The sequence below is a fragment of the Camellia sinensis genome, chromosome 14, assembly GCF_055761805.1.
Source record: "Camellia sinensis isolate YWXY chromosome 14, ASM5576180v1, whole genome shotgun sequence".
In the NCBI taxonomy this organism is placed as follows: Eukaryota; Viridiplantae; Streptophyta; class Magnoliopsida; order Ericales; family Theaceae; genus Camellia; species Camellia sinensis.
The window spans coordinates 3,497,104-3,513,328 of record NC_138974.1 but is presented as its reverse complement, the minus strand read 5'-3'; the positions used below and the strand labels follow the sequence as shown (position 1 = coordinate 3,513,328).

Genomic DNA, 16,225 nt, shown 5'->3' with positions numbered 1-16,225 from the left:
TTCAAACTCTTGAAGTTACAAACAAAAGCATAATCTATGCAAAAATTAGCTCCAAACTTTGAATTCATGGAGTTTCCTCCTTAACTTTCAAAACTCATTGAAGAAATTAAATGTAGGAAGAAGGCTTTTATGGAATTATGCCATGCATGTAGAATTTGGAAGTTAATTTACTCACTCCTCCCGTATGAAACCATGCTTGTAGCAAGTCTCTCATTACATGAACCCACTTCAATTAAGCTTTTATTTGCTTGCCTAATCTTAAAGTCTTTAACTTATGAGCATAATTCTTCAAATACATTCAAATACATGAGATTAGGGAGGATAATTCTTACCTAAAGTGAGTGAATTCTGAAGAATAAAGTGTAGTTGCAAAGGTTCTTCAAGCTTCTCTTTCCTTTCTTTTTCCTCTCTTCTTCCACTATACTGAGTTCTTACTCTCAAGTCTCTTTCCCTCTCTCTCTTTCTACGTGTAGTACACCAAGGCCACCAACTCTCTCTTATTTTCCCTTTTCTTTCTATTGTTGATTTTATTCTCTTGTTTATTATATTCTCTAATCCAACTTATCCTAGCATTGAACTAACTTAACACAACTTAGACTTAATAAATCATATTCAAACAAATTAATTTATTTCTTATCATGATATGATCTTAAACTAAATTAAAATAAATTAATGTGAAATAGGCTCTAACTCCTATCCTATTATTTAATTTTACCTTGTTAAAATTAAGGAATTACACAAGTTTAAATTTTCACTCTAACTTATCTGTCCATAATAACACAATTCAAATAAGTACATGGCAAATCAATAGCACTTCATAACATATAATCACGTAATTAACAATAAGCATATCATTAATATAATTAATTTGCTTAAATTAAGGAGGCGGTTGTCACAGATGTGAATGCTCTAAAATGGTAATTCACAAAATTGACCCTCCAACTTCATTTATGTTAGGGAGCTCAAGCCATAAATCCAATTTTTAAACTTATTTGTCAATATCTCCAAGCGTTAACCTTTTAAGGTCACAAGGACATGTATTTTTACATATAACTACCTATTCAAATTGTTTACACCTTCATATAGCTATCTCATTTTACAGATAGCTATCTGTTTAAATCATTTACACCTTCAAATAGCTATATAATCATTTATGTGTTAAAACTTTAACAAGTCATAACTTTATTCTCAATAGTCTATTTTGGATGAATTTTTTTATTCCATATATTTTTTCGAGATCTGTTCATCTGTAGACACCCCATTTTGACCGGTCCTAAGACTTGGGCTCTTTCTTTTGATTACCCGATGATGACAATTAGAATGTGTTTCTCACAGAATCCTGAGTAAGAGAGATAGAATTTGAACTTTAATCCCAACCTTCGCCATTATGACCAAATTGTTTTAAAATACTAAATATTTCATTAGTTTAGTATTTTTATAATTTTGCATAATTTTATGTGTTTGTTCGTATTTTTGGTGTTTTTATATAAATTGGTATAAATTACATATTCTATATATATAAAAGAAAATAATAAAAAAAATTATAATATTAAAATATGTGTTTAATATTATTATATTATATGTTTAGTATTTTATGTAAATTATATATTTTATATATTATATTATATTATATAATAAAAAAAATAATAATAAAATATATTGATGTCGGTCAGGCCTCGGCTGCCGACATCAACCTCAGCAAACATATATAAATATATATATAATCTTTATGTACTTTATATTATTATATTATATATAGATATATATTATATAGATTTATATCATTATATTATCTATTTGTTGCCTATATAAAGCAACCAAATGGAGAGATTTCAGGGGGGGCAAAACAAAAACAAAACAAATTTGATTGAAGAGAGAGTTAGAAAGAGTCAAAGAGAAAAGAGAGAAACCATTAACCATTTCAAACTTGAGCCAAAACACTTCCAAGCTTCCATAGCTACTGAAATTCCTCATTTTCATACACCAAAACCACTCCAAAAATTCTGATATAGCTAAAGATCAATTGCCTTGATCATAAGGAAGAGTGTTTAGTAATTGAAAGTGAAAAAAAACTAGAGAGTTAGCCACTTTTCATACCATAAACTCCATAATTTCGAATTGAGGATTTGAGAACACACTTCCTACACTTGAGGGTGATCAAAAGAAAGTTTGAGAACTAAGAAGTTCATCCTTTCCTTGGAAGGTGAATTTCACAAACTTTTCATTTTCTTGCATTTCTTATCTATTTTGCTCTTTTGCTTTGATTTATTGTTATATTTTATACTGTCACAATCTAATTGAAAGTGGTGAATTGAAGTCCCATATATGTTGTTTTTAGCACGAGAAAGAGACCTTCCATGCTAAATGGTTTAATCTCTTCGGAGGTTCATTACCAGGGCATTACCTCTCTCTCATGTCAAGAACAACTCCTTGTTTGACGCTTCTCTTATTTTAGTGGACATAACTCTCATTTTTGGACTAAAATGACTAAAGAATGGCAAGGTAATTAAAAGGGCTAATAAAATTGGACTAAAAGAAGCACAAGATAATAAAATTGAGTTAGGTTCAATCAGACGTCATATTGAACCCATTGTCTTTTTATTTCAATTTATTTTGCTCTTTTGCTTTGATTTCTTGTCATATTACATATTGTTGTAATCTAACTGAAAGTGGTGAGTTGAGACTCCCATAGATATTATTGTTTGCTTTGATTTATTATTATATTTTATATCGTCATAATCTAATTAAAAGTGGTGAATTGAAGTTCCATATATGTTGTTTTTAGCACAAGAAAGAGACCTTCCATGCTGAATGGTTTAATCTCTTCGGAGGTTCATTACCAGGGCATTACCTTTTTTTCATGCCAAGAACAACTCTTTATTTGACGTTTCTTTTATTTTAGTGGGCATTACTCTCATTTTGGGACTAAAATGACTAAAGAATGGCAAGGTAATTAAAAGGGCTAATAAAATTAGACTAAAAGAGGCACAAGATAATAAAATTGAGTTGGGTTCAATCAGACGTCATATTAAACCCATTGTCTTTTTATTTCAACTTATTTTGCTCTTTTGCTTTGATTTCTTGTCATATTACATATTGTTGTAATTTAACTGAAAGTGGTGAGTTGAGACACCCATAGATATTATTGTTGAAATCTAAGAAAACAAAATTTGGCCGAGCCCATCCAGCTACCCAACCCGTTAGTTGGCAGGGTAGCCACCAAAAAATACACTATCGCGCCTGCAACCTTCATGACTGTGCCTGCAACCTCTAGGCAAAATCGGGCAACCTTCCGACAACCTCCGATGGTCTTTGAGGCGCTTGAAGCTGCTATTTTATCATGTTTATTTCATTTTGAGTGTTTGTGAGGATTTTTTTATATTATGTTGTAATATTTATTCATCTCCGTCGAATTTGTAATATTTAAAATGTTGTAATAATTCCCCCACCCCGCTTCTGTCTGTCCCATTCTTTTATTTGCTTTCTTTATGTGTGAATACACGTCATATTTTGGCTTTCTTTATCCATGCTTTGCATCCATGTTTCATGCATCTTGATTTGACTAAGTTTGCATTTGTGGATTTAATCAATTCCTATGTGATTATGTGCGCTACTTTATGTTTTGAAATGATTCACATGTCATATCTTAGAAGCTGAATCTTTAGTTACATCTTATGAGTGAATTACATTAGGATTTTGTTTATAAGATCATGCATGTTTTATTAACTTTGTTTTGTAGCTGTTCGAGGGACGTCGATAAATATGTAAGGTTTTATACTTTAGAATTCCGTTTGTGTGCGTTTTTCTTATTATGTTTAAGCATCCTACCATGTGGCTACTTGCTTACTTGATATAACTATATGAATACCAGTGGATGGAGGTTGTGTCGCTTAATTTAGAATAGTGTTGATTTTCATGCTTGTAAACTCAATTTATTTGGGTTGTACATCTCCAAAACTCTTTCAAAGCTACATGAAATCAAATTATTCCAAAATAAATGATATAGTCTATACTTGTATGCTTTACATAGTAAATTTTAGGATTTATTAAATAATTGAAATATGAACATATAAAGTAAATAAAATTCATATCATGGTTTAGTAGAGGCCGATCATTGATCGGGTGAGCAGGGGTGGTCATTATTGACCTTCCCCTCTCATACCTAAAGTTCCAAGCCATGCATCTTTGGTTACGACGAACAGTGGCCTTGGCACGAGTCATGGGTTTCCTAATTTTTTCAAAATAAATATTAGGTGGCGACTCTGAGATCTGATGACGCAGTCCATTTCTGAAAAAAGGTTTTGCAATAAAATGGATTTTCTAAAAGTTGCCAAATCTGGACTTTCGTCTATGTTTCACATTGCACTCGTGAGACTAGATCAAAGAGATCTCGGGAGTCCGAACTGTTTAACGCGCGTGGGTACCCCCGGGCATGTTACATCATCCAAAAATATTGAAGTTAGTTTTGAGCATTAATTTCTCTGAAAAATGCTATTTCACTATTTTACTATTTTAAACCAAAAAATCAATCTATTTGTCCCTAAATTTGAACATATTTAGAGATTTATGAAGATCGCAGTGCGTTTTGAGCAATAGCAGAGTACAGTTCAAGTAAAATATTTGTTGAATCTAAATGAAATCAATGGGGGTTGAGCTTCGTACCATTTTGAAAGCAATGGATATAAGTTTGGTACATGTATTGTGTGTTTTTAGTTTGAATTAAGTAGGAATTGAATTCTTGAGGTAGATAAATAGACCTTGCTTCAGTTAAAGAATCACAGCTTGTAGGGGTGCTCAGCGGATATTCCGATCTGCCAAAATCGACCGAACCTAACTGATCCATCACATTTTGGACGAATGCATGATGACGAGCGGACGGTTGTGGATTGAATTTTTTCAATCTGCCCAGTTTTGGACAGATGGTGGATTTGAGATCCCTTTGACCGCAACCAAACCGTCAAACTGCGAGCACCCCTAGTAATTTGTACGACTTTGTGTTTTTAATTTGTTTAGCTATTCTGTTTGTGTTTTTAATTGAAAAAAAGTTTAGATATTGTGTTGTGTTTTCAATATGGAAATCCTTTTATCAGATGGCCAGTGTTGATATTTGGTATTTTTGTATGGAAAATATAAGGCTTAATTTTGCCATTTAAAAAAAAAAATCAAATTAAATAGTTTTTGAATAAAAAAAAAGTAATGAAATAGTTTTGATAATACATGGTTTTCTTATATGTATTCATTATTGGTATTTGACAATTTACTTGATAATCTTTTGGTTATTTTGAGTTAAATTGTTATTCACAAAACAAATGTTGACAAATTGTTGTATTATGTTCAAAATTTGTAAACGTTTAAACCACCAAACCGATTCGCATCCATCTGCCAATCCGCCAATCTGCATCCGCCAATCCGGTGGATAGATGCGGATTATTTTTTTCAATTTGCCAATCCGGCGAACGGATAGCGGATTGGAGGTTTCCTGGCTACAAACGAACTGCAAGCACCCCAGCTTGATACTGGCTTTTCATTTTCAAATTGCTTTTGGAAAATGATCTTAAGAAATGGGTATGTTTTTTCATTATTTGGATAATATGCAGGTGGTTGGCATTCTAGACTATGGGCTCGCAAAAATAGTTGACAATAAACAAAAATATTAGCAAAAAATGCTAAGACAAATAAGCAAAAGTATTAGCCTAGATTGATTTAATTTGGATAGATAAGCAAAAATTTTAAGATAGGCAGATTAAAAATAATTTGAACATATAGATTAAAATAATTTAGACAATTTGAAAAGATATGTTAAAAATTTTGGGACTGGTAGATTAACATAATTTAGACAAATATTTAATAATCTAGTTAAAAATAATTTGGACAGATAGATTAAAATATTTTGGATAGATAGGTATACACAGGTATTTACTTGGAACAAATAGTTTAAAATAATTTGAAAAGATAGATTAAAAATATTGGGACATAATTTAAACAGATAGGTTCGAATAATTTGGACAGACAATTATATATAGGAAATTTACTTGGGATAGATAGTTTAAAATAATTTGAATAGATAGATTATAATATTGTGACATAATTTGAACAGATAATAATTTGGACATATATATATATATAGGAAGTAAATTATCTATATTTTCATATCATTTGTGATATTAAAACTTCAATAATTCATAAATTTGGACTCAATAATTAGTTTTGGGCGAATTTTTTTTTTGATTCAATGAATGTTTTCAGGACATATCTATAAAAAATTGGCAAAAGCGATTTCAAGTGCTCAAAAAATATTGTTTTCCTATTTTGATTAATTGCAAAATCAATCTATTATTTTTTGTCTAAAATTTTATATTAAATATTGATAATGTTCAAAAGATCTCAAAAAGACAAATCTACGGATATCAATTTTGTTAAAAATAGATCTATAGAGCTCAAGTTATGAGATTTTAAATTTTTTTTAATACAATATCACCTATTTGTTCAATCCACCTCACTCTCATAGCTACCATCAGCAGCGGCTTTTTTTAATGACTTTTTAAACTAGTTTTTCGACTACTTTTCAACGTGTTATTATCACCAAAAGAAGATTAAACCTTAAACTAAGACTTCTTTGGGGAACATGGCTATTCTAGGCCTTTTTTAATTTTTAAACTATTTTATGAGATGAAAATGACAAAAAAAAAAAAAAATTGATTTGTGATTTGTGATTTGTGATTTTTTTTTTTTTTTTGTAGTTGAATAGATGGTTGTGAAAGAAAAATTGATTAATTGGTGTGTTGGATGTGACATTTTGTCTTATTAATTATTTTAGTTTTTTTATTTTTATTGACTATTTTAGCCAAAATCCTGATTGCCAAACAAGGCCTAAATAATATATGACTCCATAAGAATAGATTTTTCAATAATTAACTCTAAAATTTATCATTTATTAATAATTATTTTTTAAAAATTTACACCAAACTAAAATTTCTCCAAATATTAATTAATTACAATATTTTAATTTAACTAAACTTGAAGGGAATAAAATAGGATAATTACACCTCGGTGAAATTTTGAAAAAAAATATATATATATTCAAGAAAAAATTTATAATTTTAATTATTAATATTTATAAAATTTGTCACTTATTTAAAATTACTTTCTAAAAGTTCACGTGATATTTTCTCAATAAAATATAGCGAAAAATTATACTTTACTCCCTTTAACTATGATTGTTTTTCACTTTACTCTATCAAACTAAAAATTGATACAATGTATCCCCTTCATCTTTTGAAAATTTTCAATTTAACCTACATGTCTATATTTTGTTAACAAAACAAATAAAAATGTACATATAATGTTCACATGTAATATTTATAATGAAAATATCTTTTAAATATGTATTATAAATATTACATTTGTACATTATATGCACTTTTTTTGCCTGTTTTGTTAACAAAATGAAGATATAAAGGTTAAATTGAAAACTTTTAGAAATAAAAAGCGGTGATAATTGAGGGGGTAAAGTGTAATTTTTCCTAAAATATACTCTGATAACGTAATTCTAACACTACAAAAAAAATGACTTTTTGCGACGGTAAAATACCGTCGCTAATACTCCTAATGCCGTCGCTAATACTTTTTGCGACGGCAAAATGACTTTTTGCGACGGCAAGAGGAGGGTCGCAACTGCAGGGGTTGCAAAAAAGTTTTTGCGACGGTAAGTGCCATCGCTAATGTTTTGCGACGGCATTTTTGCCTTTTTGCGACGGCACCGTGCAGTCGCTAATAACGTTTGAAATTTCTTGACTTTTTTGCGACGGCCCTATTTTACCGTCGCTAAAAATGTTATTTGAGACGGCAAAAAATACCGTCGCCAATAGTCTTTTTTTAAAAAAAAACACTACTTTTTGCGACGGTGTGGTGCCGTCGCAGAAAATATAAAAAATATGAAATTTTCTATTTTTTGCGACAGTGTAATGCCGTCGCAAAAAATGTTAAAAAATAATAAAATTTCTATTTTAAATAATAAAATTTCTATTTTTTGCGACAATATAATGTCGTCGCAAAAAGTAAAACCTGTAACAAAATTAATAAAAATATTAAAATTTTCTATTTTTTCCGACGGTGGTGCCGTCTCTCTAAGAGCTGATTATTTACATTCTATTCACAAAAACATCATAACAAAAAATAAAAATAAAAATTTAAATTGATCAAACCATCAAATTCAATATTTTACAAAGAACAATTAAACTGTACATGTTCATAAAAGCATATTTAAATTATAAAATTCACCCAAATTCTAAAAAAAAATAAAATAATAAAATAAAATCTAAAATTCACCAATCAGCACATTGGATATTTAAATGCTCTTACAAAAATTAAAAAATTTCCAACAAGATCTCAATTTTGAGCCTATTTCAAAAATCAAGCTCCAAGTTCCTTACTTCTAGAATCAGATCTTCCCCTCGGCAAAATTTATCCTTTTGACCTACAAATAAATAGATAACAGTTGCAAATTATAATCTTTTGGAGAAACCAACTATTTAAACACCAGTAATGAAGACAATGAAGACTGTGGAAAGAACACTTACGTTGTCATCAGGAACAACTGCATATCTCTCAATTGGAGAAACCAAAGCTTTCTCTGCTCACAAAAAAAAAAAATAATAATAATAATAATAATAATAATAATAATAATAATAATAATAATAATAATAATGGAATTCAATGTAGTCCAAAATAGTGTAATAAACTCTTATTGTAATATACCTGGGGAATTTTTTCATGTCTGGTGGGAGTGGGAAAGGCGTGTGTGTGCACGAGTACCATCCACCATGTATGGAAATGTTGTTTCCATGCTTTGAACCCAGCAAGATCTACGAAACTTTTACCCATATATGAAAATATTGTTTCCGCGCTTTGAAACCATATAAAAAACATAAATAAAAATAAAGGGATTTGCGTTGTATTTCTTACTAGCAACTTATTGACCATAGATTGATGCTTGGTTAAACTTGATCTCAGATTAAGCTACTGTTATGGAGGTGTAATTCATTTATGAATTGAGTTAGATTCTGTTTAGGTATTTATCAACCTTATTAGTCTAGGGGTCAAACATCCACCTTGGAATGTTACGACATTGCTCAAAATTTAAATGTGTAGTATAGATTTAAACCTTAGTATTATATTATTAAATAGGCTACACCCAGGATTAATATAATTCAAATTTTGCATATTTTTCTACACATTTTTTGTAAGTTTGTAGTATTATTGTCTCGTGAATGCCAATAAGAAAGGTAATCTACCCGAATTGGATGTCTAGTTTGAGCACCTCATGCTCGCCACGTCAATATTTTTTAAAAGGTAATAGTTCAAATTTTATCTACCTATTTCCAAACCTAATTTTAGATCCAACAAAAAATTTTCAACCCAATATTTGATGGGTTAATAAGTCAACAAAACCTAAAACTTTGATTTACAAAAAAATATAACGTAGGTGGCATAATGTGTTGGGCTGAACTGTTATACCCGGAATGTGGACTAGAGAGAAATAAATTATATGGTGCAAGTCTTTGACAATTTGAAGTTAAAAAAATAGTAGTAACAAATCAATGAATTAATAGAGAGACTCACAGAATCTGGTGAGAATTCCAGAGGATAGAATAGGAGTGAAAGTCCTCAGTGGGATCAAACCAAAGCTGGTGCCTCATCTCTCGGTTTCCAGTTCCATTCTTGGAAACGTTGGTCTGAATGAGGTACGGCTGCCCTGTTCTGTTCCCCAAAAACTCAATATCCAACTCATCTCTCGTCGGCCCCGCCCCGTTCTCCGAGCACATTTTTGCTGGGGCTTGAACTCATCCATTGTACCATAGTTGCTGGGGCTTGAACTCATGCATTTTTACCATAGTTGCAGGTTGATTGACAGACCTTCGAAATCAGCCTTGGTTTTAAACCCAGACGAGCTGCACATGTTAACGCATTCCCAGTGTTTCCACCTCCTTGAATCTGTGAAGCAAAAATGTCAGAATATAACTGCAGTCCCTTTTAAAGCTATAAATCAATCGTATCATTTTATCACAACCATAGTCTGTAAATAGTACTAGCACCAAGATTAGGTAGGTAGTTCATTAAGATAATTAATTCCCCTTCAAACCAGTAAATGATCAACTGTCTTCATAAATGAATAAGTCAACTGAATCAAAACTGACACTAACTTTCCATATAAAAGGAGAAAAATATTTAGGCTCTGTTTGTTGCATTACTCTCAAAGCATTAGCTATAAAAGTATCGTAGCTTACTTAATTCATTTTTTACATATAAACTGTGACTCTGAAGTCCTGAGGCTTTCCAGATCCATGGAAACAACTATGGTACAATGCATGAGTTCAAGCCCCAGCAATGTATTATATCTCAAAATAGTTCCAAAATAAAACTTTTAAGATCAGATCTGTTTAGTGCTATTCTTGTTGCTATGTTTAGTTGAATGTAGTTGTTGACTAGATGACATGTAAACTGTTACTCCTCCTTTGAGGACTCCTCTCATGTTTGTCATTGGTTCAGTAAGGTATATCATTTATCTCTAGGTATAAGGACATAGGGCTGTCTTCAGAATTCAAATTGTCATAGCACATCTACTTTTCAATTTAGCAATAACAAATATAATAGTGTGTTATTTGCTCAGTTAGATTATTTATGTAAGGGGTATATGAAATTTTACTAGGTTATGTTTGGATGACAAGAATCGTGAATTCTATTACTACAAATCCCATTACTGGTAATAAAATTTGTGTCAGTTCAATTTAAGTGATTGATTTGGTTAGGAATTTACAAAAAATGACATATAATTTTATATATTTAGGTATGAGTCCATTTACTAGTTTTATTCTTAAATATTAATGTGATTTTTTTGTTGGAGATATGAGCAAAGGATTCTCCCAACCGAGGATTCAACGCAACCAGCCATCTCGTTCATGTAAACATTTACCCGAAATCTAACTGATCAAATTTCATCGTGGAACATACCATTTTTCTTGAAAAATAAACACAAATTTTTTGTTGCTCAAATTGGGGATTACATTCTTGTCCTCAGATGTCACAATGTAATGAATGAGATTTAAAATAAAATTCTCATTCCGCCACTTCATTCCTGCCATCCAAACGACCTATAACCACATAACCCATTAAACACAGAACAGCAAATCTGGTGATTTGTGACAAGTACTAGATAAAAAGTTAAATAGATGGAGAAGATAAATAAAGTAAGAATGACGTGAATCTAAGAATCAGAAGTTAAGATAAAGAAACCAATGAAAGCAGAATTAACATTTTCATAACCATATAACTTAACCAGGCAGAATACAATATGCACATAAAGGCCATACTACAACTAGTGTAAGACTTATACACTAAAAGGTCAATTTTCAGTTATTGTGCTTTCATAAACAATAAAATTGACCCGAAATTTGCAACATAAGATGTAAAATGCACAATACAAAGGATGTAGCATTCAATATCATCTAAGAACCTTATCTGCCCAATTTGAATTGTCCATTTGACTCTACCCAACAAGTTTGTTGTATTCTGAGTGTATAAAACCAAATTAAATTGGGTACTTAAAGTGCCTATAAATAACAATACCCGAAGATAAATTTTTTAAGGATTTCCTAGTTGAAGTGGGGATTGGAAAAATTGGACATCATAATGGTAGAGAGGTTTGGCCAAAAACTAGGTTGAACATTCTACATGGTCAAGGAACAGAGACTGTGCCCAAAAATGGAGAGAGACAGTCAGGCTGCCCATATTTAGAAGAAATAGGCCATTCAGACAAAATTTCCACATAGTTCAAAATCACAGCCCCAAAATAATACATCCTTGATGGCCCCTGCAAAAGATTTAGAACTCCATAGGCATGTATCTATATGATGTGTTCTTTGCATGTGTCTGGCCCAGCAAAAGAATTGATCCCCTACATAAACATACCAGTCCTACATAGATAGAAGGTAAGTAAAAAACAAGACTAGTTGGCTTACAACAGTCTCCCCTCATAATGTAATCTTGAGTGTGAATTTTTAAGTGGGCCAATAAAAACATTCACTCTAAAGATCTAAACACATCGTAATACATGCAATTCAACAATCTCAGCCGCCATAATCGAGATCATATTGAAGAAGAAGAAGAAGAAGAGAAAGAAAAAAAAAAAAAGCCCTAATTTATAGACATGAAATTGACAAATTCAGCAGATAGTACGCAGGGAAAAATCACAGAATAGCTAAATACAGGGATTAAACCACTAACCTGAATGGAAATACCAGAGATTTTCCCGAGAAAAAAAAGATTGAGAGAGAGAGTTTACCTGTGAGTAGATCGGCGGTGCGATGATCGGTGCGAATCGATGAGATGAACAACGAGAGAGTGACAGAGTGATCGGTGCAGAGATGAACGAGATCGGTGCAGAGATAAACGAGAGGGTGAGAGAGAGAGAGAGAGAGAGGCGACTGAGAGAGTGATGTGAGGGAGACGATTAGATTTAGGGTTTTTTTTGGTTCTAAACAGATTGGGTATTTTGGGGGCGCGGGAATGGAAAAAATAGGGGAAAAAAAAAATTCATCATAAATAAATATTTTAATAATAAAAATAAATAAATAATAATTTTTATTTTCTTTCCGTTATTAAGGTTGATTTGTTTCATATATATTTTAATAAAAAATATTTTCACTAAAATAAAAGTTAATTTTCTGTAGTCAATGAAAAATATTTTTCTGCGACCTATTTTTTTTATTACTAAAAATTATGAACTAATTTTTTGTGGTAGAGGAAAATGAGTGGCAGCAGTAGTGAAGGTGGTGGATAAGAGATGATGGTGGTGGTGGTGGTGGTGGTGATGGTGATGGCGAAAGAGATTAGTGGTGAAGTTGTGGTAGTGGTAGTGTAAATGGAGTGGCAGGGGTGAAAGAGAGGTAATGTTAGTAGTAGTAGTAGTGGTGGTAGTAGAGTGGTGGCGATAGTAGTAGTAATGGTAGTGGTAGAGGTGAAGTGGCTACAGTAGAAGTAATGGTGGTGGTGGAATGGTGTTTGCAGTAGTGGTGAATGTGGTAAAGGAGATGGGTGGTGAGAGAGAGAAATGAGTGAGAGGCAGATAGAGGAGAGAGAAAGACAGAGTGAAAAGCGAGAGAGAGATAAAGAGAGAAATAGATATAGAGAGAGAGACAGAGAGAGAAATAGATAGAGAGAGACTGTAACAAGCCCGCGGGGGACCTCGCTACAGCTCGGACTCGACTTTGTAGTCACGGTTCTAAATCTGAACCAAAGAGTCCAAATCCGGCAAATCGTTTTGAGAAAACAGATTTTTGAAAGAAGTGCCAAACATGGACTGCTTTGCCAGATACAGAGTCGCCACCTAAATATTTTATTTTGGGAAATTTAGGAAACCCTGACTCGGTGCCAAAAGGCCACGTGTCCGTCATCACCAAAGTTGCCTCGGCTCGGGAACTTGGGTACGATTGGGGAAGGTCACTTCGTGAGCACCCCCGCTCGCCCGGTCATAGACCGGCCTCTACTAACCATGATATCAATTTTTGAAAACTTTGTGTGTTCTTATTCCGGTTATTAGCCTAGGTTACTATGTGATGCTCGCAGCATATAAGTATAGACCGAGTCGCCCGAATTGGAACAAAACATTTCATGTTTGCCTTTTTTGAAAGATGATTTGCTACTCGCAAGTAGGCTTAAAATGCAGATTTTACCACCCGCAGGTGGGTTTAGAAAAGATGGTTTTGCCACTATCTAGTGGGCTTAAAACAAACAGTCGATGATTTATTCCAATCTAAACAACTCAACCTTCACCCACAGGCATTCAGGCAGATATATCACATAAGCACATAGCCTCATGGTAAGCATGCTATTCATGGCAGTCACTCACACGCATGCGAGGATGCTAAAGCATAGAACTTACCGAGTACTCCAAGCCAAAATAGGAACTACATTAGAAATCATGCATGATCCTAAGTATACAAAAATGCTTAATGCAACACATGCAAAATGCAACTATAGTAGGCTCGGCTATTCTAAGATGGCATATGAAATGCTACAACTAACATGTATTCAACTTGGAATTGAAAATACAATGCAGTTAGTATGATGCGCCGAGCCCGGTGCATGCAAAACAGATGAATGATGCAAACATGTTGTCATACTGTATGCTAATTTAAACATGCCCTAATCTAACCATCATAAGCGGATAAATAAAAGGGAGAAAGACGTGGGGTTGGAAGACATACATCACACTCACGCACACTTATTACAGTTGTGCCCTCACTCGGAGGGTCCGAATAAATAATACAGTCCAAATATTACAGTCCCCAAAATAAAAGAATATTACAGTCCAAAATATTACAGAATTCTAATTAATTAATGAATTAACTAGAAAGCAAATAAACTGGCGTGCAAGCCAGGGACTGCCTTGCTTCTGGTGGATGATGCATGTCCGGACTGTCTTGCGCGGAAATCCACCGGAATGCCCCGATTAGCCTCTGTTTACACCTGTTCTTGAAATGCGTGCCAATTCCCAAAATGTTGCTGATTCCTGATTTTGCTGCAACAGAGAGCAGGAGAGGGGCATAGCAATGTATTTGCACAGATATATGCATGTCTCGATCTTCGTGCCACCAATCACGCATACCGAGGCATGATGGCCGAGGAGTCGAAATGCACAACTCAATATAGGATGAATGCACATGAAACTATAGCTAAAACCTAACTCCATCATGGATAATCCGGAGTGTCGGTGACTGGGGAATTGAGACACATTCCGTCACTCGGAGTACGAAATGTACCTCGTTTCCCGTGCCCGGGCTAACTCCTATTCCGGACATGATGCAATATGCATGATATGCATGAAATGCAACTAAGAGACAATCCTAACATACACAGAATGCTACGGAATGACATGGAAATGACAAGATGCAATCTAAGATACTACCTAGTATGCATAATGCTATGAAAATGAGGTGTCTCGAAGTACGTGCACACGGGCACGCAAACCGAGGCGATGATAAAATGCAATGAAAATGAGGTGCCTCGAAGTACGTGCACACGGGCACGCAAACCGAGGCAATGATAAATGCAATGAAAATGAGATGCTTCGAAATGCGTGCACGCGGGCACGCAAACCGAGGCGATGACAGATACGGTGAAAATGAGATGCCTCGAAGTGCGTGCACATGGGCGCGCAAACCGAGACAATGATAAAATGCAATGAAATGGCATGGAAATGACAAGTGGGCTTATACCAACATGAAGTGGGCCTCAGCCACACTCACATCGGATGCCGATGGCAGAAAATGAAGTGCCTCGAAATGCGTGCACACGGGCGCGCAAACCGAGACAGTGATAAAATGACATGGAAATGACAAATGGGCTTACACTAACATGAGTGAGCCTCAGCCACACTCACATCGGATGCCGATGGCAGAAAATGAAGTGCCTCGAAATGCGTGCACGCAGGCACGCAAACCGAGGCGATGCAAAAGTGATGCGAATGACATGGAAAATGCAACATGGACTTATACTAACATGAGAGAGCCTCAGCCACACTCACATAAGATGCCGATGGCAGAAAATGAAGTGCCTCGAAATGCGTGTACACGGGCACGCAAACCGAGGCAATGATAAAATGATGCGAATGATATGGAAAATGATATGTAAGCATGCTAATGGAATTTCAGCAACAAAATATGGGGGAAAACAGTCCCGAAATGAAGTGAAATGACATGAAATGTAAGGAAATGACCCGAAATGCAACATTAGGCATCCGAAATGGCCTATAGCCATACTAAATATGCACAACATGGACATGCAATGCAAAGACAGAAGCTAGACAGTCCCAAAAGATGCACTTTCGCAGTTATGAACATGGCCAAACAGCAAGCATAGGTAAGGGAAGCGTAGCATGCAAGAATGGGGGCCAAAAGAGGGGTAAAGAAGCAAGTGGTATAAGCAAAACTCAAACTGAAAAATTTCCTTCTACAACACTGAAGATGGACCAAAAATATGAACATTTACAGTATATGGCAGCCTCAAAATCAGTATACAAACATGCTAAAAATATGATGCAAAATAAGGCTCAAAAGGTGCTAAAACATGAAGTGTATAAAATAATCACCAAACAGAAAAAAAGTGTGAATGAAACATGAAGTATAGGCCAAAATAAGACCTCTTTCAGTTCGGACCAAGGTCCAAA

At 33.7% G+C, this 16,225-nt stretch overlaps 1 protein-coding gene across 7 annotated transcripts; it reads right to left on the bottom strand.

Moving 5' to 3' along the window:
- Positions 1–8,166: 8,166 nt before the first annotated feature.
- On the bottom strand, positions 8,167–12,627 carry LOC114262365 (putative xyloglucan endotransglucosylase/hydrolase protein 8). 7 transcript variants are annotated; one of them, XR_014350190.1, is made up of 6 exons: positions 12,341–12,566; positions 11,011–11,150; positions 9,622–9,993; positions 8,758–8,864; positions 8,580–8,632; positions 8,167–8,476 (listed from the first exon to the last, which is right to left on the bottom strand). XR_014350190.1 is itself a non-coding variant. In XM_082904427.1 (6 exons), the coding sequence occupies exons 3-6, from the start codon at positions 9,822–9,824 to the stop codon at positions 8,464–8,466; spliced, it is 384 nt and encodes a 127-aa protein (XP_082760553.1). In that variant the 5' UTR covers positions 9,825–9,993; positions 11,011–11,150; positions 12,341–12,566; the 3' UTR covers positions 8,167–8,463. The 7 variants fall into 7 exon arrangements, 5 of the variants coding, with proteins under 5 accessions (XP_082760553.1, XP_082760554.1, XP_082760555.1 ...); XM_082904427.1 differs by having other exon boundaries at positions 8,758–8,872; XM_082904428.1 differs by having other exon boundaries at positions 8,758–8,872; positions 12,283–12,542.
- Between the last annotated feature and the right edge of the window lie 3,598 nt (positions 12,628–16,225).

Excerpts from the sequence above, each read along its gene's own strand:
- LOC114262365 (XM_082904425.1), bottom strand. The coding sequence starts at position 9,824 with ATGTGCTCGGAGAACGGGGCGGGGCCGACGAGAGATGAGTTGGATATT. Across the intron at positions 8,873-9,621 it reads TGGAATTCTCACCAGATTCT|TTTCGTAGATCTTGCTGGGT; the intron begins GTGAGTCTCTCT and ends TATGGGTAAAAG. Across the intron at positions 8,633-8,757 it reads GACATGAAAAAATTCCCCAG|AGAAAGCTTTGGTTTCTCCA; the intron begins GTATATTACAAT and ends TTTTGTGAGCAG.